Below are 25,251 nucleotides of genomic sequence, written 5' to 3' on the forward strand. Positions count from 1 at the left end.
AAGGATGGGAAATACTGGGGAGCTTTGTGGAAATGGGGATTAGGAGGTTTGAACTCTGCACAGGAGCGGATGGTACTTCTAGGTCAGAAGAAGCTGTCCCTATGAGACAGTCATCTCTGGTTTGGGAGCCTGGGCACAGTGTTTTCCATCGTGGGTGTCCATGAATCCCATTGCTCACAGCCTTTGGCCTGTTCTTGTTAGAAAAATGGGAGTGAGGGCTAAAGTTAGAGAAGGGGTGTATATGTTCATGATTGCCAGCGTTGTTTATAATTGGAGGACCAAGAAATAGCACCCATCTCTTGGTGTACTCGTTAAGACCAAGCAGGAAAAGTGAACTGTCTCCCACCTCCCGGCGCTGGGGTTATGACTGTGATTCCCTGACCAGCCCAGCCTAATTTTGAGGCTTTAATGGCTGGCTGTGGATTCGTCACTAAAGTGAAAGGTGCTTCTGCCAAGGCAGAAGCAACCCTCAAGTTTAGAGGCTCCACGTCTTTAACTCTCTTCTGACTTCAGCATGCCAGATTATGCTGGCAATGTTTGTTGAGGCACTGTATGTGAAAGCTATCTTATTTTTCTGTTTTTCTGAAAAGATAGCATTTGTTTTATTTACCCCAAACTCCATGCAATTCACATTTCCTTCAAAAACTTTTTAAAAAGGCAGATTTACTTAACTAACTCCCAAGACCGCATTCTTAAAGACTGTTATCAAAGAGTAGTCCCAGCTTCTTTTATTCCATCAGTTTTATGATTCTTCTTCTTTGTTAGTGGACCTACTTTTTCTTTTCCCTGTGCTGCACTTACAAAAATCCTTCTAAATCTTTTAAACTCCTTTTGCCAAAATAGCTCTCTCTGCTTTTTTATAGTCCTTACTTTTTGCCTTTACAAGCCACTTAATCTGAATGTAATTTTGCTGATTTTCCTCCTTCTTTTCCCCCCATTTCCTGTGCCCTGTTGACATTCTAACAAGTAATATTAGGACCCTCACTTTGGAATAAATGCTTGGTAGAGTTTACAGGGAGAATATCATGAGTGGAGATGAAATGCTCATTTTAGAGTAGTTTATTTACAGGTAATAAACCTCAAAATTAATTTAAGTATGCTTAACTTTCTGTCCTAATCTGAAAAACTATCATACTTTTTTCTCCCAAGGGCAATGCACTGATGTAGCATGTCGGGAAAGTTTCCTGCTCTGTCTGTAGAAATCTGTTACTTGCCACTGTATGATGCTGGGGGGAGTAGACTCAGAATAGTTGTTATGTTTGCGTTCGTGTTCTGCCATATGAAATATATTGGTGCTTTAACCAATAAAGAGTAAAGGAAATGTGATTCATCTATTTCTTGAAAACTTTCTGTTCTACTGATTTATGCAGGAGAAGACAAACGGTGGATTGGCTTAACTGTGCCTGCTTGTCTAGAGTTGTCTGTGCCTAGTAATGGCTGGTACTGTTTTAGTGTCCGTAGCCCATGACAGTGCTCTTTCCTTTTCTCCTAGGCCTGTCCCAGGTTCTCTGTCTTCACTACTGCACCTACACAACCGACAAAGACAGCCTATGCCTGCCTCTATGCCTGGCACCCTGCCCAACCCCACCATGCCTGGATCTTCTGCTGTACTAATGCCTGTAAGTTTGGGGTGGATTTTTTTTTGGGGGGGGGGGAGCCGAGTGGGGTGGGGGGGTTCTGTCTGTTTGTTTCCTTGATTCAACCTATGCAGAGGTGAGTCTGTTGGAGTTTCTAAAAAAAAATGAAAGCATAATGAGCTAAAGTAGGGACGCTAGACCTTATTCTCTATTTCATCTTACACAAGAGGATTTCTGGTGCAGTTAATGGCATGTTAATTAGTGTGAGAGTGATTTGAAGCAGTTTACAGGAAACTGCAATTTCTGGTTCTCACTCTTGATCATGTAGGTGAGATCAGTATGTCTGCTGGAACAAAAAGATTTTTTTGAAGTCAGCCTCAGAACATACTGGAAAATTCATGTACCTAAGTTATGCCAGCGAACTCTAAAAGTAATCCTCTTGCTTCTGGGTGGTTATCAGCTAATAAGAAAGAAAAGTGACTTACTTTCCAGGTCTGGTTACTTGCACTAAGACAGAATTTCGTCCTTCATGATCGCTGCTCATCTTCATCTCCAACTAATTTCTGAGGGGTTGGGAATATTCACCATCTTCCTGGGTGACACAGAGCGCTTTGCAATTGTAGCTTCAAATTATTAAATGTTTTTAACAGCTTTGTCAATATAAAACATTTGGGCAGACAAGAGGTGGAAACGAGTAAGGGTGGCATGGGGAAGAGGGGACTGTGAAAGAAGTTTCTGTGTCATTGCATGATGTTCACTTTGGAAGGCAACCTGAGAGCAACCCAATACAGCATGGAGGGAGGTACTGTTTGTTCTGGCTCTGCTGGAGCAAGGGGGGCATTCAGGGCTCAGAAAATTCAGGTTTGGCTGCTTTGCAAGCAGCCATTAATAAGTTATTAATTAATAACTTATCAGTAAGGCTCTCCTGAAGTATCGACCAGGAAGTTCAACTAAAAATACAAGAAACGTTGCAGCTTCAGTGCAGCTTCCTCCAAGCTCAGGGCCCAGGTTGTTGCTGGGGAGCCATTTGGGCAGCTCTGCTTGCAGACAAGCAGATGCGCTCTGCCTGAGAGCCCCCGGAGACGTGAGCGCGGAGGCGAGACGGACCCTACCACCTACAGCTGCCCCGACAGCAACTCAGGCCGCACAGAGCTGGGTGCTGGGTCCCGCCCAAGGTGAGCAGTGGGATATTTCCCCCTCACCCAGCCCCAGCAGACCTTGCTGGGTTTATAAAGGGGTGGGAGTCACTGCATGACCGCAGGGCACACAAAGTAGCTCCCCTGCTTGGCAGAGCCCAGGAGGACCCCAGAGCTGCTTCCTGCCTGGAGATAAGACTTAGGAGAATGGCCCAAAGCAAGGTGGGATGCTCAGCTCCAGTTAAAAGCAGCACCATAACCCTACTTTTCACCCTACCCTTCTGAGCAGTGACTAGGGTGTAACAGTGCTTGTACCTTTTCAGAGAAAACACCACAGAAAAGTATTTTATCCAGCCCTGTCTGCAATTAGGTTTTATTTCTAAACTGTATCCCTAGCTCGCTGTGCGGTGAGTTAGCTTGCAGTACGTGCTCTGAATAGCCAGAAGGGCTTCTGCTTTGGTTTTGCTGTATCAGCAGTACATGAAAGCTTCCCTAATGAGACATATGGAAAACTCTTCTCCGTTGAACAGTCCGCGTGAAGGAAAAAAAGCCAACTCATTTTCCATATACTCTAGATTGTAGATTTTTATTTATGTTTTTAACAAGCTAAGTTGGGCTGCATTGACAGGAGAAGCCACAACTTTATACAGTGATGCTTTTAAAACCACTTAACTCGGAGTGTTGTTATACTAAAAGGGAGAAAATCCTTACAAAAAAGCGCAAACCTGGGTGGCTGATACATTTGTTTAGTAAAGAATCATTTTCTTTATAATTGGCTGTGAGGTTTCAGGGCCGATTCTGATGAAACACATGCCTGTGTGCATTCACACACACAATTCATGAAACAAATTGTTATTTTTCCAGTCATGACTTAAAGACATAAAGCTGAGTTCATTTAAATAGAAACTGAGCATAAATTCTTGCAAATGTCTCTAGATGATCTGAAACTATTTTTTCTTTTTCTTTTAAAAGATGGAGCGACAAATGTCAATGAACTCCAACATCATGGGAATGCAGGGGCCGAACCTCAGTAATCCCTGTGCTTCACCTCAAGTCCCCCCAATGCATTCAGAAGCCAAAATGGTAAAAAGAAACAATTCAAAAATTTATTTTGTTTTCTTATATTGCTCTTACATACTGGTTAGCCAGACAGTGCGGGATGTAGCCAGACACTGCTTACTTCATTCTTAGTCATATATTATACTCTTTTTAATATGCTGCTGTAAATTGCCTTTGTGTCAGTTTAGTCTATGAACTTTCAAGATGTTACCAGTTCTAGCTGAACTCTCAGTGAGAAGGAGCTGATTTAAAGAGTGGACTATCTGATCCATACCGTATTTAATAGGATTTTTGGTGCAGATTCATAGAATTAAAGCAAATGGTTTGGCTGGTTCTGTGATGGTATCTGTGCACTGCGATGTGGCTTAGAAAAAAATTCTCGGTAAATAAACAGCGTAGTAAAAAGTATCTGATGTGGAGGAAGTGTACCTGGTCTTTGTGTTTTCCGGATAGGGGCATGGTGTGTCAGGGCAGTGCCAGCGTTAGAAAAGCAGACTGAATGACACATATAAAACCAGGATATTTTCTTTTGCTTGAGTGCAACAAAGTGACTGCTTTCAAAAAAAAAGTGTCAGAATTTGGATAAAAAATAATTTACAAGTGAAATGTCATAGTGTTTTTAGTGTTATGTCTTATAAGGTCAAGACTTCTCAAGCGTATGTATTGATACAGAATTAACGTAGATAACTAAATTACAGGTGTGTGTATATAAGTTTTCCCCAGCTTTATATGCACTGTCACAGAGGTATTTGGTAGTAATACCCTGGAATTGAGTTCATCAGTGTTGAAATTCATATGCTTTTCCAGTTTCAGAGCTGCCGTTTGCTGGCTAGTATAAATATGAGGGCAGCAGTTTGCAGTTTAACTCTGTACGGTTTTTATCCTTTCAAGACATCTCATCACAGTGGAAAATAGGAGTAACTTCATTGAGCTTCTTTCAGTGGCATTATGCCAATGTAAAATTGTCGTAAGTGAGAGAATGAAACCAAGCTGACAAAGATTAAGCAACCGCATGTTTTTATATATTTCTACTCTGCATGACTGGTGTGGCTTTAGAGTTGTCATCTGTCCTGAGGCAAATAAAAATACCTTCTCGTCTATAGATTCAGTGAACTTGTCTATAGATGTAGTGCATGCAAGAAACCCTTAGTTAGGAGCAGCAAAATAAGCAAGCTTATTCGATCTCTGTTTTCTTTGACCGGATAGGTCGTGCCTTCACCTCACTGTTGGTTTGGGTTAGGCTGTTAACCCAACCTCTGTTAACACCCCGTCTAAAACCGCACTCCGTAAACATGCAGCCAGTTGGCCAGGAGAATGGTAATAGCCAAAAATGCTGCCTACCTCAGCCAAGGAAAACCTGTGGTCAAGAGTTCTCTCTCTGCTGCACCACACAGTAACGGTGACAAGCCAAATGGCAACAGCATCTGCAGCAGAGCTTGTTAAAAACTTTTTGGAATAGGCGAGTGTTTTTTCAACGCGAGCAAGGCTGAGCCAAGCTAAATACTACTTGGCTGAATAAATCCAAAACTGGCATCTGTTTTGGGGACTAAAGGTTCTGTAGATTATTTCCCCCTCCTCCTCCTTTTTTTTTTTTTTTTTACTGGAAGTGTGAGCCTACTTAAAAACAAGATTAAATTATTGGTGTGCATGGTGAGAATTCTGTGCTTTAGTATCTAAAAGCATACATTAATGCAAATTACTTTATAATCTGGAGAAGAGATTTTGTCCTCAAACCTAACATATAGAGGTATCACCCTTTCAGACATAAATTGCTATCAGTTCCAAAACAGAGTGGAGTGAACAAACAGCTCCTTTGCTTCTAAGGGGCTTTCTGCCACTCTTTGAGGGGCAGAAAAAACCCACATACATTAACTCTTACGAGTAAGAGGCATCAGTCAGAGCTCCAGGAACTTCCTTCTTTTCAAATGCATTTTTAAAAATATTATATTTTATATTTTGTTTCTGTTCGAACATACAAATAATATAAAAAGCCACTTAATGTAGCTGTTGCTTTGAAGGATGAATTTATTAACAATACTCTGCATGAACACAAAAGCAAAAAAAAGTAGGAAATATTCAGAGCAAAATTATTTCTTATATCTAAGTTCATGAATTTCAAATCTGAATCATCTATATTACAATCATGTTGTTTGTTCTTATTGTCAACTAGTGCGCTTTGCTTCATGCTCAAAGCATGAAACTGCATACTCTGCTGAATTTAAAAAAAAAAAAGTTAAAAAAGGGGGTACTTAGTACCTTACCGGATTGAGCCCTGCATTAGGAAGGAATTTCAGATTTCTTCAGATTCTGCTAATGCTATTACTGATGGTGGATCCAGTGCTGCATATATTCTCTTTGGCTGGCAGCGCTCTGCGAGGTATGTAAGTGTTGAACGCTCAGCAGAAGTCATCCAAGCTGCTTGCAGCTAATGATGGCAGTAACGGGAGAAGTTTGGGGGGACTTTGGGCCTGATTCATCTGCCATCCAAATCCGTGGCAGATGGACCAACATTTTCTTTGAGCCTATACGAAAGAATGCAGGACAGACGCCTCCAAATGTGAGACCCAGATGTAGTACCACATCCTTCTGGCCTTATGCTCATGAAATTATGCACCTGAGCGGTGCAAGCATGATTTGGTATGCAGCAGTCGAAACCCCATTTGGTGACCCATGTGACCTACTTTGCTTCTGTAAAATAAAAATGAATAAATAATATCACTGTGGCTGCTGTGTGATGGCAGGTTTTTCGGAGAGAGCAGATAGATGGCAAAAGTTTCACCCCCTTGATTGGTCTGTAGTCAGTTTGTAGCAGGAAATGGAAGCAAGTTCATATAAATATACACATACATATACACACACGTACACATATAGAATATGTATTACATTAATGTTACGGTTTTATAAAATGCAAATACTTTTTAATTTATTTATATTTTGATATGTATAAATATTATATATACATAAGCTTATACCTACATAGTTTTTATATATGTATGCTTACACTTCCGGGCTTTTATGGAAAGCAAAACTCTGCCACTTCTTTACTTTTTAAATTTTTTCTGGAGCATGTTACTTCAAATATTAATGTATTGTAGATGATGTCCCAGAACTGATTTAATTCATCACAACAATCTCATTTTCCGTCGTGGCGTGCCGCTCACTTAGTGTATCACCTAATGCTTTAAAACTGACTTAGTAAATCAAAGAATGAACATCTAAATCAATACTGCTTCCTTCTTAGATTAAGACCTGAGAGGATAAAACCTTTATGTTGCCCACCGAAAACACACATTGATTTTATATTAAAATATATTGCATTGGAAAGTGGAGGAAAGATATACCTCTAAACGTACACTGTAAAAGTAGGCTGAATAGCACATGTAGCATATTAACATGCGGTTCAATAGGCTGAGACTATTATGAACGGGGAATTGTTGCCTGTGTCTTTGCCTTCATATACCGCTTACGTACAGTTTAGTTTGCAGTTTCAGAGCATTCAGGTTCTTCTAACGCGAAGTGCAGTGCCACGTGGATTACCTGAGTGAAAGATAAACAGCCTGCACTGACAAAGCCCCGGAAGGCTGGGTTACCGCAGCTCTTTCCGGCAGAGCTGGTGCCTCTCCATCTGAATTTTACGAAGCCCTGTTCTTTGGCTATATGGGTTTATAGAATACACACCCACAATATTTTGCGCGCTCTGAAAGGAGGTATAAAAAGCCAGCTGGCAATGAAAATAACCTGACTGAAAAATACAAGTTTCAATTTGACCTGTTAGATTTTTCTTTTTCCTTTTTTCTCCTTTCCCGTCAGATACATAGTTTTATGAAATTTAAATAAAACGTAGTATGTGTGCCTTGGCTGTACCTGCCTTCCTGACAGAATCTGTACCACTCAAAAAAAAATTGCCATTTTCGTACGTGTATAGCGTGATGTGCTATTGTTTGTGCCCCGTATGCATTACTAGTATGAGCAGTAATGATAAGAAAATTAACGTGAAAATGTCTGTCAGATGTACGAGTGAAAACATAGAAGGGAAGAAAAATAATAAACCAGTAATGAGTATGTTCCTAGTTATAATGGTAAAATTGTCCATATTACTTGAACCTTAAAATGTAGCTAAAAGTGCTGGACAGCTTTGGAGGAGCAGGAGGAGGAGGAAGCTGAAACAAATTGTGGCTAGCCAGTTGTCATCAGAACTGTTTTTTGTTCTACTTAATGAGAAGTAAGGAAGGGTGCAGATCCTGCTGGTGGCTTTGAAGATCCCGGTGCCAGTGTCGGTCAGCTCTCTACCCCGGCAGAATGGTAGGACCGACTCAGGGAACCAGTGTGTATTTTGTTCAGCTTTAAAATATGAAATGTTCACCGTCGCCATAAACATAAAATTTCAACCAAGTTGAAAAGGCTTGGCCGCAAAGATGGTCAGCTTTCCTCTGAAGTAGGTGGGTTGGCTTTTTTGGGGTGGAGTCTTCTGCTGCTTCCTAGGTTACAAATAACTTCTGTTTCTGTGCCTAGGAATTGTGGTAGCACAACTGATGTAAAGGGAGAAAATATTGGCATTTACTCTTAGTCCAGGAGTTTACTCTCCTGCCCCAGTTTGATATTCATTTGAGGCGTTTTAGCAGCTGTTGGATGTGGAGCAAGAGCTCCTCTATTATAGCGGTGGCATCCTGGGACAGCTCGCCGCCTCGGAGGCTGCTTGGAATGGAAATTCAACTGGTTACAAACCCTGGGCCCAGGTCTGCGTGCTTTTGATATTGCTTTCAGACAGGAGACTCTGACGCAGGGAGTATGGGCAGGATCAAAGCCACTAAAGTTCTAGGTTTACCTACTTAGCATTTAATGACTGAAAATATTTTGTTAAATATAATAAAAGATCTTAGGTCAGTGCTTTTATATTGAACTGACTGGGAAAAGAATCAGCTTAATAGAGCAGTACACGTCCTTTCAGGGCCAGAAGACTTTCTTAGCACAGATTCTGGACTACTGAGCAAAAGAAAAATGTCTCAGCTCGGTGGAGCTTTCAACAGCAATTTCTCATATTGTCCTTCACAATAAAGCAATGAAAGCCGTGTTAGGAAAAAAAAAAAAGTGCAAAATGAAGCGTTACAATTTAAAACAGGAAGAGTTGAGATGACATTCCTCATATCATTAACTGAGAAATGTTTTTAAGGAATAGTTTGCTAAATAGTTAAAAGTTATGGAGCTTCTACAACTGTTGACAAAACTCACTGTCTGAAACTGTATCTCCTGTTACATTTGCGCTTATATTTGAAAGGCCCCAAAGCTAGCATTTCGGTGTGCTCCTGATCTACATTTTAAAATCCTCCCCAGGCAGTAGCTTTGCCTGTAGACAGTATGCCTTGCTGTGGATTAAGGTATTAATGTTATAGGTGAAGCTAATCATATTTTGTTTTGTTTACTGAAACAGGACCTTGTCCCCGTCATGCCTAAATGCTGGATTATGAACTAAGCTCAGTAGAAACTAATTCTTCTTAAGCTGTCAGTGGCTGAATAAGTGAAATAGAGAAGAGAAGAGAGCTGGTTCAGTTAGTCATAGCTGCGGAGGATACGTGTTGAATATTTGATCTCACTTCTACCAAGTGCATACAAATTGCTTTGCTTGTTGCAGCCACGAGTTGTAACAATTCCTTGCATTTTTCTTTCTTTGTGTCACTTTATCCTGTGGTGATCTTATCAGTATTATTTCCCTAGAAGAACTTGTATATTTATTATTTTGTTTGCCTTTATTCAGCTGGGTGTTAAAATGACCTCGCTCTCTCCCCCACCCAACAGCCTTCACCAACTGTCCACCCTTTCTCTTTCTTTCTGTTTCTCCGCCACCCTCCTTATTCTCACAGGATTTACTTTCTTAGATTTGTTTCTTTCTCCCTTTTTCTCCAGTGTCCACCCTGATTTTGTAACCATAGCAATAAGTGAAATACAATCCTAATATTTGCTTGCTGCAGCTATCATCTAGCCCAACACGTGAACCGTTGGATCTGGCTTTTGTGCACTTATTGTAAGTTTTTAAAACTTAGGTCAGATGCATCTATGCATGTGAGGGAGACTTGGTGCTGAGCTGCCCCTTTCAGAAAAGGTTTTGCTTGTGTAAACCTGTGAGTCAGTGTGAGCTGGTGCAAGTAAAAGCAAGTCCTTATGGTAGTGCAGCCAGGGAAAAAGGAAATTATAAAAATAAAAACACGGTTATGTTACAGGGAAGTTCTGCTTCACATAGATAGATTGCAGTCTTTTGCTTGGAGTTTATTCAGCTTTCACTTTCCAACATTTTTGCAAGAGCCATGCGTAATAGGAGCTGTTTTGCACTTGGGGCTGCTGCGCCTAGCTCTGACATTTGCTTGGGATGCACAAGCGCATCTCGTTGCAAACGTGGGCTCTGGGCCGGAGGGGATGGTATCACACACTTCACCAGCTCTGTGTTTTAACCGCTGAAGACACAAGAGCTGGAAGTAAAATCTCATGACAATAAATCTCTTCCTTATGGACAAACTTAAAAGGCCTTTTCTCAAGTCTGTGCAGTCACTAATGAAGCAGTTTATTAATTATGATAACATTCCTGTGAGATAAATATTTTTAGACTGCTGAAGAATTGAGACAGAAGAGCAAAATGACTTGCTAGAGGCCACACAGTTTGTCAGTGAAGAACTGAAATGAGCACAGCAGTGTGTCTGGTTTCCAGTTCCAGACTGCACAACTTCTCTCTGAGTGGAATTTATGTATATATAATTAATACAAGCTCATACTAATTATTAAATCGATAATATTAATATAGTTATCAAAACGTAGTATGTTTTTTCAGGACATACTGCAAAAATGGGGGGGGGGGGGTTCTGAGCTTCTCATATAGCCACATTAGAATAGGCACAGGCTCAAGTGCAGGATTCAAATCCAAATGAAGACAATGGTTTGTATATGGCTTTAATGCCCCTGAAATCTTCTGAACTTTACTGAAGAGATTTTGGCTCAAAGTGACAAAGTTAAGTGATCTTCTGAGACTTCTGTCGTCTGAGATGATGGAAGTCTTGTGAGATCAGCTTCCCTGGCATTGTGGCTTTCACAGGAATCTCAGGAGAGCACTTGCTTTCACATAATGTCAACCACATCCAAACCAGGACTAGCAAGTACCCCCGTAGAGCTCATTCAAAGATCATAGGCATATTTGAAATACTGCTACAAGCTGTGTTCAGTTTGAGGAAATGCTCACAGCATTTGTTGTTTTGCTTCTGTCAAATACGGCCAGTGACACTCCTCAGCAGCGAGAGGGTTACATACTGTCTTCCAGATGTTCATTAGTGCAACTTGTCTTATTTACATTCAGAGAGCATCTAGGAGGTAATTTAAAAAACCTGAGACAGGCTGAGTCTCCCACCCTGGAAACACTTATGTAGCAGACTTAGCTCCGCTTGCTGTTTTTACTAGCAAATCGTTGACCTGTAATGTTTATCTGAATATTTGGGGTATGTAATGCTGTGAGTAATCTTCTTGAATGTGCTCTGTGGGCAGATGGCACAGGGCGTCGTGTAGCTGGTTGTGTCCTCTGCATTTTGTATCCCACCTCTGCTACAACTGCTGCGTAGCCTAGCTTACTGGGGGCCTGATGGGATCACAGCAGCCTGATCAGCCCCTTTACTGTACTTTGGGCATCTTACTCGTGTGCTGGGACTGACTGCAGTTTCTCTGAAAATGTGGGCATCTCCAAGTTACTCTGCTTTACTCCATTTTACATGTTTTATGTTACAAAGAAGATAGCAAAATACTAGCTATAACTGGAATAATTTTCCATTAGTATTGCAGAGGCACGGGGAACATGGGCTTTGACCAGCTGAAAGATGAGCTTTAAAGATTCGACTAACAGGCTCTAAGTCCTTTAGGAATAGAATTTAATTTATGTACATCTCCCTTCTTTCATTCATGGTTGTGAAATTTTTTCTCTTGCTTTATATATTGAAGTCACACTGAAACCAACTCATTACCGTATTGAAAAATATTCTAAAAATGTTATTTTAAGATAGCATGTAATTGTTCATTTAGTAACATTATCAGTATGGAAGTAGTTTAATTTAGGACTGTTACCTTCATTATATTACATTTTCATTCATGAATGCTTGGCTTTAAAATTACGTTGCTTTAAAAGTAAGCTTTTGCTAAATTGGCAAAAAGCAGCTAGGATTCCTGTAGTTTTATTTTTCTGTCTAGTGGAAATCATCTAAAACGAAATAGCCACCTTTCCCCTGTAGCTCAAGCACTGCTTTTCTCTCTCCTCCCTTCTCTCTTCTCTTCTCTAACAGAAAAACAGAACCTGACTTGTCTGTTTTCGTTTTCCAGAATGAGTGTTCAGAAAGGAAACAAGCTGCATAAGCAGCTTAAATGAGACTTTAGTATTCCTCTACTTTTAAAAAATAGAGGCAATGTTATTGGTGTACTCAAAGAATACTTTTAAAATATAGTCCTGATCCTCAAGTGCTCTAAACCAGTGTAAACACATTGTCTTCAAAGAAACTGTGTGGTTTTCGTATCAGTTGAGGACCCAGTTTATGCTTTTGAATCTCAAAATTTTCCTTTAGGCCAACTCTGTCCCTCCTACAGTTTGATGCTGCCAGTTAAGCATTTTGTTGGTTTTGGCTTTTGGTTTTAATGTTATTCTTGTATTTAGAATACAGTACATATTTGTCTCTTCTTTTTGCACACTGGTGTTTTGCCAGCTCTTCTAGCATCTTATGTGAACTTTTTCTGACTTAATTTTTCAGCTTTGCTTCCTACAGGTGTTTATTACATAATATTTAAAGATAAATTACTTCGTACAGTCCTAAAAATAACATCAGGAGACTTGATAATTGATTTGTCCTGCCAAGCAATCCCAGGGACTTTTTGACTCTCAAATATTAGTCAGCGACAGGTATTGGTACCTGTCCCTAGTGATTCATATCCAAAAATTGCCAGATATTTCTTTGAAACTAATGGATGATTCATGTTGTTATATTTAGGCCACATTATTCTGGAATGTTTAAATTAGACTAAAAGCCACCTCTGAGTATGTATGTGCAAACACAGAATACATTTTTAGTTTCCCATCTGGAAATACATATAAAGTCCAGTGCTGTTTTCAAGTTGCAAGAAATATTGTTATATTTTTATTATGGTATTTCAGTTCACACTCCTACTAATATGAAAAGTTTAGTAATGGCATATCCTCAATACTGCCCTCAAATGCCAAGGTTACGCATGAAGTCCAATGGGATCTAGCAAAGGTTTTAACTTTTATTAAAGCCTAAAGCCCAAAATAGACTTTACTAGACCTGTACAAATTATTTTAAATTATGTAAATATTTTTAATATGTCTGGCTTCTGACAGAACACTACTATACACCAAAGTATGACATTTGCCTTACTGTGCCAACTTCTTGCTTTTCTTTTTTTTTTTTCTTCCCAAAATATCCAGCATCATTACTGGATTTGACTAGAGTCTGCTTTATGTGCTGCTTGTGGTTCAGGACAAATATATGGGAAGAGGATAGGCTGTGTTCCCCTGCTGCTAACAGATGTTCTTTAGGATGAGGTTAAGCATGAGCTTTGTTTTGCCTGCCAACATCGCAGCCAGGAGATACCCAGGATAAGGGTGTGTAAAGCCCTGATCTGCTTTCGATCTGATGGATGTGTACAGCTGCTCTGAAGTCTACTGCTGGTTTATAGTGTGTGTGTGTGTGTGTGTGTGTGTGTGTGTATGCGCGCATCAGGGAAAATAATATATTAGAGTTTCTGTAGCAGACGTTCATCTAACTTCATTTGTGGAGTGAATATTCTTCTAGGAATTCTGTTAACTAAAAAATCCTGCCAAAGCCTTAATATCTGAATGCCTGTGAAATCTGGATGCTCTGAACACTTCATCTAAACAAGAGGCAGTGGCAGGACATTTGAAGAGCTCCACTCTTAAACTCTGTTGGTCAAATGTCTGCAGATGTGTGTGTGTGTATGTTTTTTTTTTCTTTTCCATATTTTCTTTTTTATTCTTCATTCCATGCATTTTTGCTATGCATGCATAATCTCATCTATGCCTATCTGGCTAAATTTGCCCATCTATTTATTTGTGCATTATCTTATCTTTTGTAAAAAAAACCACTTAGTGTTCCTGAAATACTTTAGAATGCTGAGGATCAATAAACAACTAAAAATGCATATATATTACCCCAAAATCAGCTACTAACATCTATTTAGGATGACTATCATTTGCACAAATAATGGGAAATTTGTTCTGCTACATCAATTTGCAGAGAGCTGTCTATCTTCTAAATGATGTTAGTGGTGGATTAGTTTGATTGGAAACTTGATCCAAGCAATGTTTGAATTAGTTGAATAAAGAGTTCCCAGAGGGAATCTAGGGTTTATGCAAAAACTGGTATATAACTAGATCACTGCTGAGAATTAATATAGGAATGAATTTCCCGTGGTGAAATCTGTAGTTATGGGACTCTCCAAGGATATCTAAATCCAGTATTTTGGAAAACAAGGTAGATAGATTGATCCCATTTTAAAGATTTTAGAAAGGAAGCGCTTCCCTCTCTACAATACTTAAAAGTCAAGATGCGGTTACTCCAGTCTTAGTAAAGCTAGTCAATATGAAGCTAGTTTAATATCCCCTATAAAAGCCCAATTAAAGTGGCTGTAACTTGGAGTACCTGTCCAGCAGGTACTCCCCTCTCAGGCCAGCCCTAGGGCTCCCAGCCACCACAACCTGGGCAGTGACCAGCTCGATGAAGTAGCCGTTTCGTCACTTTACTAGTCCACATCTTTGGCTTATTCTCTCCACAGTGAAAACAACAGAGACTGTGAACACACTTTTCTTTGGGGCATGTAAGATCTTTTTAAGGTCTCAAGCTGAAGAGAAGCTCTCTTGACTTGGGTTTGTGAAGGGAATGATAAGTAACAAGCTGTAAGTCCTGGATGTCTTTAACCAGAGATGCCGTAGGTCATGCTGAGGGTTGCACTTTCCAAGGCATCTTTTCTCAAAAATACAACAGCCGGCCCCCTGGCTGTGACAGGGCTGGTTATGTCACGATGTGCACATGGTGGGGAAATGTCATTTGTCTGAAGTCGCATGCTGTCTGCTGTTCAGTCACTGTCCTGTGTTTCTCAGTGGGATCTTAGCATCATGAATGATGGACTGCTATCCATGAAACACTAATGATGACAGCAAGTGCTCTTGGAGCCCCCTCGCAAGAGTCTCTACAAATAAAGGCAAGGAGAGAAGCCCAGGGGGCTCCCATCCAGGATCCAGGTGCTCCTGAAGTCAATACTGGGCAGCCGTGTCCCGGACAGGGGGAGCGAGGGTCCACACTCCTGAGGCTCCTGCAGCTGTGGAGTGAGCGTGCCCACTCTGCAAGGTGTAAGGCAGAACACTGGCCCTTCCCCTGGGCTGTTTTTTGGTGAAACACTATGAGAGCCCAGTTTGTACGGGCAGACCAGTCGTGCCCCTTCCCCAGCCCTGGAGAAGGACAGGCACTGGCATTGGACAATTTTCTCTGGGAACATATGCAGAAAAGTTTGTAGTATATCTGTGCCTCTGTGGCAGCTCCTCTTCTCTGGAAACTCACAAAACAATCCCCTAAGCCCCTCCCCACTTCATCTGCACACCTAGTAGGTAATGTTAGCATGGCATCAGTGCAAACTATACCTGTCCACTTGAATCTCCGTGTGCCATTTGATGTATCTCCCATAATGAATTATGTACTTAAAGGAGCAATAACAATAGCTGAGATTCTTGAGACGAGAAGAGTCACGTTACCAGAAGTACCAAAAAGGCTGATTAAAATTAAATTGTAGCAGACAACAGTTGTGTTACAAAGGAAGGCTCTATTACAGCCAAGTCACTTTCTTAGCTAACCTCTGACTTATTTATTTCTCTTGCATGCAGCAGTCTGCATACTCTTTCTGGTTGTAATGAGCATTAATTGATTAGCTGGATCTATGAAGAGCTTGAGCACTCGTAAGTACTATCCCAGTGGGTACGCAACTAAATAGTTTATGAGGTAATTAGTATTTTAATGCCTTTTCTAATGAGCCTTTTCAGTAATGAAATCTCATGAGAACATTATTGGTTCATATATATTTTTCAGACACAACAAAAGGTAAGCTAATGCTATTAAGAGATTTTAAAGCTAATTTATAAAATGGTTTTAGTAACTTATTTTTGAATGCTTGCCTTCATTCATTTTGCTTCATTAAAAAAAATGCCATCTTAATTTTTCACACTGCTCTGTCTCTTGCACTCCTCTCTCCTGACAGAACGCTTACAATATACTGCAATTTCAAATAATTGGGATAATTTCTGAGTCTGCTACCCGAGCTCCTAAGCTCAGCTGTAAGTAAATAATACCATACTGTCTGAGCATGTTGTTTCAGATGTGTTCTCATCCTGGAAAAAAAAACAACTCTGTGCCTGGCTGCACAGTTCCTTGGATTTATGACTCTGTCAAGTTTGAAAGAATGACCAACCTCTACAAAGCTTTTCAATGTCAAGCTGAGCTCTATTCTGGAGGCTAGAAAACAGCACAGAGCTTGCAATCATACAAGCAGTCTTACTTAACCTTCTCCTTCAGGTTCACTGGGTGTACACTGTTTTACCCAGGATTAACCTACAGTTTGAAGGATAAGTAAGTGCAGTGTCTTGCGTTCTATTTTCCTACTACCTAAAATGAGATGGCTTCAGAGAGCTTTGCTGGGAAGACTTTTTCATGTGCCGATGGCTCATTTCAATAGTCAGCCGCAGGGACAGTACTTCTTGCTTTTTACTCTCTGGAGATCATAAGGTGTCAGCAGCTTGTTATATTCTTATGTGTTAGGTCTCACTTCCAGTTGGGAAATGCAGTCTTGTCCTGAGTGGGACTATGGCAGCAATTTAGCAGCGCATAACAATGCTGTGAAACAGCCCTGGCCATAGAAGGAAGCATGTATGTTTTGGAAACCTGCTTCACAAATTAGCTTTACATAGTTTAGGTGATGTATGCCATAAAATACTTTGGAAACTTAATTTTAAGGTAGGGATGTGCAAGTCTTATTTAACACTAGAACCTGTAACAGTAAAACTGTAAGAAATTCCCATATACAGACCTCATTATGTAATGCAAGATGTAATGGTTCTAATTCATCCTTGGGGTATCTTTAATGGTGTCAGCACAATTTCGCAAAGGATGGATTTGGCCTAGGGACACTAACACTATAAAACCTTACTGTCTTCCACTGGTATTTCTCTCTCTGTCTCTGTCTCCAAAGCTTTACTCAGACATGTATCACCGTGATATATTAACCTCCTAGTACTTTTTGATTACTCTAAATTATTATTAGCATGTGTATTATTTTGTTCAAGTGAATACGAAGAGCGAGATTTTCAGTTAGGATACTGTAAAAGGCCCCCTCCAATACATATAGAAATAATGTTGTTTGACTTCATATATTTGACCTCACTTGCAATACGATGAAGAATTAGCAATGCTTAGGAGATGAAGAACCGCCCAGTGCTCACCACTGCTTTCCACATTGCCTGCCATCTCCACACCCTCTTGCACCATGAGGCCAGAGGGCCCGACAGCACTGGAGAGGCTAATAATTTCTACGTCTAATAACAGCACAGAGCCTTAGGTTTACCACACTCACCCATATGACATGGTGGAGCCCTCTCATAAGGCAGTCAGATGTGCTTTTAAGATGGAGTTTGAGCAGTCTAAGCTGTACCCTTTGCTGAGATGTGGTAACTCATTGTGTCCACATTCCCAGTCCATTACAATGCAGAATAAATCAGGCTTGAGTGCACTGCCTTTGGAGGTCAGTCAGCCACCCCTTCTGCTCCGAGACTCTCTCCCAGGTTAGCAATCCCAGAAGCTGGGCCCGTGCCACTACCCGGAGCAGGAAGTTCAAGAGAAGGTGCACATTAGGTTACCAGCCCTACCAGCCCAGTACAGGAAAAATATCCTCAGGGAAATATTTTGTTTTCCATGCTGGAAACTTCATAGAGGGTGTTTCTGTTCTATATTCAGAGTCTTCCTTATGGGAGAAATGACCCGTAAGTTGTCTGAGAGTGGGAGCTCTGAACTGTTTTTCTCCGTTGGCCTTTGGACTTTGCTAGAGACATCTTTGAACTCTAATGAAGCACAGTCAGAATTAAATGGGGGGAGCCAGTTGTCAGATCCTGCTTTTAATTTTGTTGATAATACTTTTACACTTGAAATGGACTGAAGCGGTTTTGCTTACTTTTTCAGAGACTATTTTTTTTTTTGTGCCTCCTGAGTCATCACCCATCTTTGCCACGACTTTGTTGTATCTGGCAAAAGGTGTATTACTGATACAGTGTGGAGTGTCCAAAGTCTTACTATCAACCTCACTGGGCTTGTGTTCATCCCCAGCTCATATTGCTTCCTCTCTCGCTCCTGGCCAGGTCCATTCTCTGTGCTCCATACTAAAGTGTATAAACCCTGAGCAGGCATTGACACCTCATCTGCTTAAAAATTCAGGTTTCTGGACTTCTAACATACTTAGATCAGGCCTTTTACCTTTTGCTGTAATATGTGCGTGCGTATATGTATAATCTCTTCAGTGACTGCTAGAAGAGCCAGTGGAGATTTAGGCATTGAAGAAATGTCTTGTCACTCTAAAAAGGATTTGGAAAAAGAAAAAGATGCTTCAAAGATTAGTTCAGCACTTTCTATTTCCCTCTTCTTCTGTGTACCATGAGGTCATGATTAATGGCTTTTGTGATGTTCAGAGGGCTGAAATCATGCATATGTTCAAATCAGGAAGACCTCTGAATCCACTGGACCCAAGGGAACCCACAGCTCAGGGTCTGGAAGGACCCATGATATCATTTCATGTGGCCAGAGTGGGGCACAGCTATTACTTTTTTAGGCATTATTCTTGGATAGCACTAAGGTGTGCATTAATTTGTGGCCTCCCAAATGATTTTGAAAGATTAATTCTGCCCTGAGCAATGGAAAGATTCCTGGTCTTTGAAAGAGGCTGTTGAGGATGGGTTTGCAGGGTCTGGGAGTTGTCAAGAGTCCACACACAACTCTGGCAGTACAACCAGAGAAGACTTCAGAGCACTTAGAGATACACTTCTAGGTATGCAAACCAAGTTCAAATGAATGGAAAAACCATAAATGGTGTTTACTTAAAATAAGGCTACTATGAGATAGAGAACCATAGACAGTGGAGAAATAAGATATTTTGAAATTTATCCATGGCTTTCCTAGGATGTCTTGGACCATATAAATTTACTGCTATTGTGTTAGTGAAATCCTAGATTCCCTGAAGCCAGAGCTCGGACTAGGATTTAACTTATTTTGCTCTGAAGCAAGCAGAGAAGTAAATTTATTAAATTAGTGTAGCTCTCCTGTCAGTTCCACACAAAAAGGAATTATGAACCAACATATAAAGAATTATGAACAAATTCGTAATTTCCTGACAATTTCCTTCCAAATGATGTGCGTTTTGGAATATATTTTTTTAATACGGGAATGGGGGGAGGATGTTGAATGCCATCAGTCCTTTTATTTCAGAAAAAGAAGATGCTATTGAAGGCAAGTTGGAAAATCTGTCTGATATCAGTGATGAGCTGTGCAAGAGATCTATTGTCTCTGTTTAGCTTTTAAGCTAAATGAATATATTTTAAATGCATGGATAGTTTAAGCAGAGTATTCTCAGAATATCTTATGTGCTACTAAACTCTGATTCAGAATAACCATGTGTTCATTTATGGTTCAAATTAGATAATGTTTAGCTATGTTTACATAAAGTACCAGGGTAATAGATGGCAGATATAGAGTGAAATTACAACATAGACAACCCAGACAATAAACATTCCAGTTCACAGTTAGATTGTGAGCCTTTGTGCTTCTTTCTTTATGGTGTGATTTCTGTATATAATTAAGCGTATGCTCAAGTGCTTTGGGGAAATCAAATCTTAACTTAGAAAATTAAATTACAGTTACCTATCAGCATGAGTTTCGATGTCAAAAAGATAAATTTACAAAGAGGAAGAAATATTTAGGATGAAAAATATGGCATAAATTAAATCACCTGAAAAAAGGCCAGGAATATGTATAAATTTCTCCAGTTCTGAATTGTTTTCTGGAGATATACTACTATTTTGTATTTAGGCATTATTGCTCATTACAAAATTGGCACGCTTTCTCTCCCATCCCTATCAGTCACATTCCAATCAAAAGTTTGTCCCAGTGCATTTTTAGGCATGAGGAAAAGCTAGTGGCATGTAATTTAAAATAAGTAAGAAGAATATCCCAGTTTATATGTAAATAATACAAAAATCAGCAATACCTTGCATGGTAACTTTCTTTACAAATACTACCACTTTAATTCAGTAACAGTTTTGCTCCTGAGCAAAGAAAAAGATTTCTGGATTTGTAAACGAAGCTGAAACCATTGGGATCGCAGTATGAGGGCCACCCTGAGTACAATGTTCACATTAATCTTTGCTCCTTACACAGAAAGCTGGAGCTGCCTGCCAGAGCTAATGAATGGATTTCAACTCCACCACGCTAGGCTATCACTAAATATGAAGGCTGGTCACAAATTATAGTTTGTCTGATAGCTTCAGATATGAGCATTAAGAAAACATTTGCTTAACAGTAATAATTAGTCTGCTATAGAGGCGAGTTTTACAGATAGCTTTGGTGCAGTAAGGCAAATGCACTGTCGTGGCTTTATGTGGGAAAAAGCCTGTTGCTTTTCTAGCAACTTATTAAAAGCTAAAACACTGCTGTAGTTACAGCTCTTCTAAAGGTGAGACCAAATCTCAGCATTTCTACAAAACCCAAATAACCTCAGTCTTTATTCCAAACGCTTTAGTGTTTTAGGAGCACTGCTTTTCCTTAATTAAAAAAAAAATCTTAGAGAAGACATATTCCTGACTTGGATTACAATTATGCTTGCATACATACAGCATTTAACCAAGTGGATCATTTTTTGCTTAAACCTTAACAGTTAAATTAGAAGAAAACTCACAACTGGCGCAGCGGAGATCAGCAAATCACCAGGCAGCCTCAGCTGCTGAGATGCTTTCGTTCTTTAGCAATGAACTCATACCTTGTGCTTTTGTATTCTTGGGGAGAAGAATCCGTAGTTCAGCGAACTGCTAGAAACAGCATGGTTAAATGAAGCCCAACAGTAAGCAACTCGTGTTACTGAAGCATGTCATTGAAACTTGGCACAAGTGCTAGCTCTGAGCTTGCGCTGCAGAGTTGTTTTAGGTGCTTGTCATCCCATAGATACTGCTGCAAACGTTCTGTATTGTCTCTCCTTTCCTGCGCTGTCTGGGAGAGTGAGTAGAAGAATAAGTCTATGCGTTTTCATTTGTTTTACTTTGAGTTTTCTGTGCTTTGGTTTCAGTAGCATGGCTATCAGATGAATGAGGTTGTATCCGTGCCAGGATAGATGCAAAACAGCCCATTACTTCATTGTGTGGTTGGTTTGCTTGTTTGTTTTAAAAGTTTGCATGTACTAGTGAATGCAAGGGGATGATAGCATCTAATAATTGTAGTGCTGGCAGGCACGATACAAGCTCACCCACACGGCCTGCCAAGGTACCTCTAGTCTGGCTTGCAACACCTTTTCTTTTCCAGCTCTTGTCCTGCCGCTATAGCGCAAAACTGGAGAGCAGCTTTAAAGTATTCAAAACTGGCATATGCAGTGCGACCACCAAATTAATTTTCCTCTTTGACACAATGAGTATTTGACTGCTGTGCTGGCATCTGTTGTGCCAAGGTATTTAACAGGGGATCCTGCTGTGAAAGTCCCTATTTCCATTTTTGCATTAGAGCAACTAAAAGGGTATTGTTCCCTTCCCAAGCTGATCATGCTAGGGAATATTTTGAGGGGAAGCTGCCAGAAGCGGAAAGGATGAATAGATTAACAAATGCTAGTAATCCTTGCTTTGCAGAAAAATGGACTTGATTGATTGCTTTATATTGAGAGGTTTATGTCTATAATGCAGAGAAATGTAAGAATATCCTAGAAAGCTGGTAATAGTTTCACTGCATATAGTTTGCTTCAATAACTGTCATTAGTCTACAGTTTACAGTATTAATTAAAAGGATCACGATGGGGGCTTCATCCTCTACCCATATCCTCTAGGCAGGGGATCAGACGTTAGAAAGAACAGCAGTGGGCAGCCTGTTCCTGCAGGGTCTAGGATATGCAGCAATAGAGGATGGTTGGTCATTAAACAATCAATTTCTTAATGATCTCTTTACCAATGCTAATTAAAATACTCATAATTACTAAATTTTCTCATTAGTTAAGATAATCCTCACAGTTATTTTCTGTTTACTGGGTTGCTAGGGGTACCTAATTCATCAATATGTGTAGAAGTGTTCAATGAGATTGCCAGATTTTTTGAAAGATAAATAGTTTTACATGCTTCAGAAGTAGAATCCAATTGGCTAAGGAATTGGCCAAAGACTAAAAGAGTGACATCATTCTTGGCACCTGATAAAGATATATTTTTGTTAACAGGCACTGTATAAAAAGTGCACTATACTACTTCTAAGCTGAAAATGTGTGTCTAAGAGTAATGAAATGACTTTTAATTGAGAATCATTTTAAAAGAAAAGCAATTTTCTGACCAGTCCTGTGTGTGAGCCTGCCTAATGCTACGTATTTGTTCTTATATATTCTTTTTATTTAAATATAGTTAATGCGTGGCATATGAGTACTTTTAAACCAATGCCGTTATTTAACAGATAAATATAATTATTACCTATTAATTCTTCCATCAAATCCATGTTTGTGTAATAGACATATTGTAATTGTCTTCTTGAATCCAATGACATACTTCTACTTTCAGCAATTTTGTTTCAACTTAGTTCCAATGACTGATTAAAACCATGTGTCTTCAGGTTTAGATAGATGTGCTTACTACAGGATTGTTAAACCTGAAGAAAATATGTTTTTAATAATCCATTAGTGTTTAATTAGCATGCAATAACTGTCTTATTAAATCTAAATTAAATCCTTATTTGAGGCATGTAATTGAAAGTGCCACTGGGTAAAATCTAATCTGTCAGGGATGAATTTACTTGGAATAACAACTCCAAATTTTTCTTTTCTGCAGTTTTCAGGGTCATCCCAAACATTTGCTTAATCACCAGAGTGGAATCTTGCAACAATCATTTTCTGCAACTGCAACATTTGAAATGCTTTTTAGGTCAGAGTTGTCATCTTCTGAGAGTTCATCCTGATTTGAAAGATGATCCTCTGTGTGGAAGATGAGGAATTCTTAAACCTTTACCAGATGCCAGAATGTGTGCAGGGACTGAGTGCACGCTCCCCGCTAGCCAGTGAAGAAGGGAAGCTTATTTGCAAGGCATACCACATGCTTAGTTGTCCCTCAGCGACTGAACATGCAATGACAAACATGAAAGGAAGTGAGTTTACTGTATCTCTTGGTAATAGAAGGGTTATTATCACATGTGACTCTGTATGAGCAATCACATAACACAGCTGGTGGGAGCAAATTGTGGCGAAATGGGAGGACTATTTGCTTTGCAGAATTTGTGACACTTTTCACTGCTCCAGAGTAAGAGTGACCCAGAACCCAACATGAATTCATAACTACTACTAGTGGATTTGCTTCAGCAAGACAGCTAAAGGAGTCTGTGTAAATTATTGAACCAAACTGCTTGTAAAGTTCTAAACATCATTGGTTTGAGATTAATAGCTACTCAGATCCCTATAAAGATGTGTTTAATTAACTGGCTAGCAAATTTACAGGAAAAACCTCCTCTCAGATCTGCTTTGCAGAGTCCAACTCTGCTATCTCCTTCTCTCATCATAATCCTCTCCTTCCTTGACAGTAAGTGGGAAAACTGCAAATGCAAATGCAGGAAGTACAAGATAATGAGAGCTGTAATTTACCGTGTGAATCAGAGATCATTTTTACCCGGTAGCATGTATCAGTGCTTGCACATTGTTAGCTTAAATCAGCTTTAGGTTCTATTCTGCATGGACATCAAAGTCCCGTTTGGGGGCTAACCATTATCTTGATCATATATTATTGTTATTGTGACATGGTCACTATTCTCATGAACCTGAGGAGGTTCAGCAAATTGGGATTCAGCTGCAAAGGATGGGGTATATTCCAGATGTTGATGGGACTGTCCAGGGAAAGAAATGGATGCAAGAGTCTGTAGCTAGGAAGAGAGTAAAAGATTAACATGACTGGAGAGCAGGGAGGAGCAGCAAAATACTTTGCTGATTCCCTAGCCAGCATTGGCCAGCAACACCTAAAGTGTTGATAGACCGCAGTTCCTGAGTTGTGGTGGACAGTCTGACTACAGGGGGGTCAGCTGTGTCGGTTCCCTAACTGCTTTCAGGACAGAAATGTAGCTCACTCCTCTGTTTTTATTAACAAACTGGAGAATGAAGGGAAAAGACCATCAAAGAAGGAGGTAAGGCAGAGAAATATTTGAAGTGGAAGGAAGAAACTTGGGAGCAATCTCAGATACGGGCAGAAATGGAAATGTTGAAGGAGGATGGGAATTTGTGACGAAATGTACAGTGCAACAAGGAGGGGTGAACACAGAAAGGCATTAGGGCTTACCTGAAGAGGGCCCGAGAAAATTATGTGTATACATAGGTACATGTACATACGTGATACATAGGACTACCAAAGTCAAATTAAATGGTTCCTTTTACTTGCAATATGTTTATGATTAGGCCACACGTGAACAGCTCTCATGGTGAATGCACTGTGTGTGTAAATTGGGATCTGTTTATCTGAACTTACTGTGTTGCTAGACACTCGTACAAAACTGCAGGCAGAACTGTGCACAGCGTAATTCAGTAAGACCACCTAAGCCCTGCAGTAGTAACCACCCAAACGCAATAATCAGCACAAATGACTGTATTCCACAGAGCTGTTCAGAATCAGCATTGAGATGTTGACAGGGCAGGGAGGTAGCTAAGGCTGAGGAAATAGGGTGCAAAATGTTTTAATTACTCATCTTCTTTATTTGAAATTGGTGGAGTGTCAGGTCTAGCAGTGTAAGCTATCTGGGGTTTATTTACATAGCCCGATTTGAGACACCTGTCTAAATCAGGAGCCAAAGCGCCTAATAAGAGTTAATAACGCACTTAGGTTAAGAGCTGATAACTGCCTAACATTAGGTTCTCCAAATCGCTCTCTGGTGGCCCCACGGGATCAGGGACAGCGTAGGCTGCCCAGCTAGGTGACTGGTATGGGTGGTGTGAATGTTTCCCCTTCCTTCAGCAAGTTCAACGCTGGAATATTCTGCAGTGCTCCTTGCTATGCTTACGCATGGTTGAAAACCCTGTGAGTCCACAGAGAGGGCCACAGTAACTGCTTATAGCATATGTATTACTAGAGGTTTGGGGTTAGAGCTTCAGCAGGGAATAAATCTATCTATAGAGCTATGCTGACTTCAGTGACACCGGTT

General features: G+C 40.1%; 1 protein-coding gene across 8 annotated transcripts in view; it reads left to right on the forward strand.

Moving 5' to 3' along the window:
• The window catches only part of CREB5 (cAMP responsive element binding protein 5), a 259,174-nt gene that overhangs the window by 190,168 nt on the left and 43,755 nt on the right, over positions 1 to 25,251 (forward strand). For all 8 annotated transcript variants that reach the window (XR_011139664.1, XM_068935245.1, XM_068935244.1 and 5 more), the window contains 2 exons: positions 1,493 to 1,619; positions 3,686 to 3,796. Coding sequence is in view for 7 of the 8 variants with exons in the window: in XM_068935245.1 (XP_068791346.1) it covers positions 1,493 to 1,619; positions 3,686 to 3,796 (238 nt within the window). In the remaining variant the exon portion in view is untranslated. The remainder of the gene's footprint in view (positions 1 to 1,492; positions 1,620 to 3,685; positions 3,797 to 25,251) is intronic.

Source organism: Struthio camelus, chromosome 2, assembly GCF_040807025.1.
Source record: "Struthio camelus isolate bStrCam1 chromosome 2, bStrCam1.hap1, whole genome shotgun sequence".
In the NCBI taxonomy this organism is placed as follows: domain Eukaryota; kingdom Metazoa; phylum Chordata; class Aves; order Struthioniformes; family Struthionidae; genus Struthio; species Struthio camelus.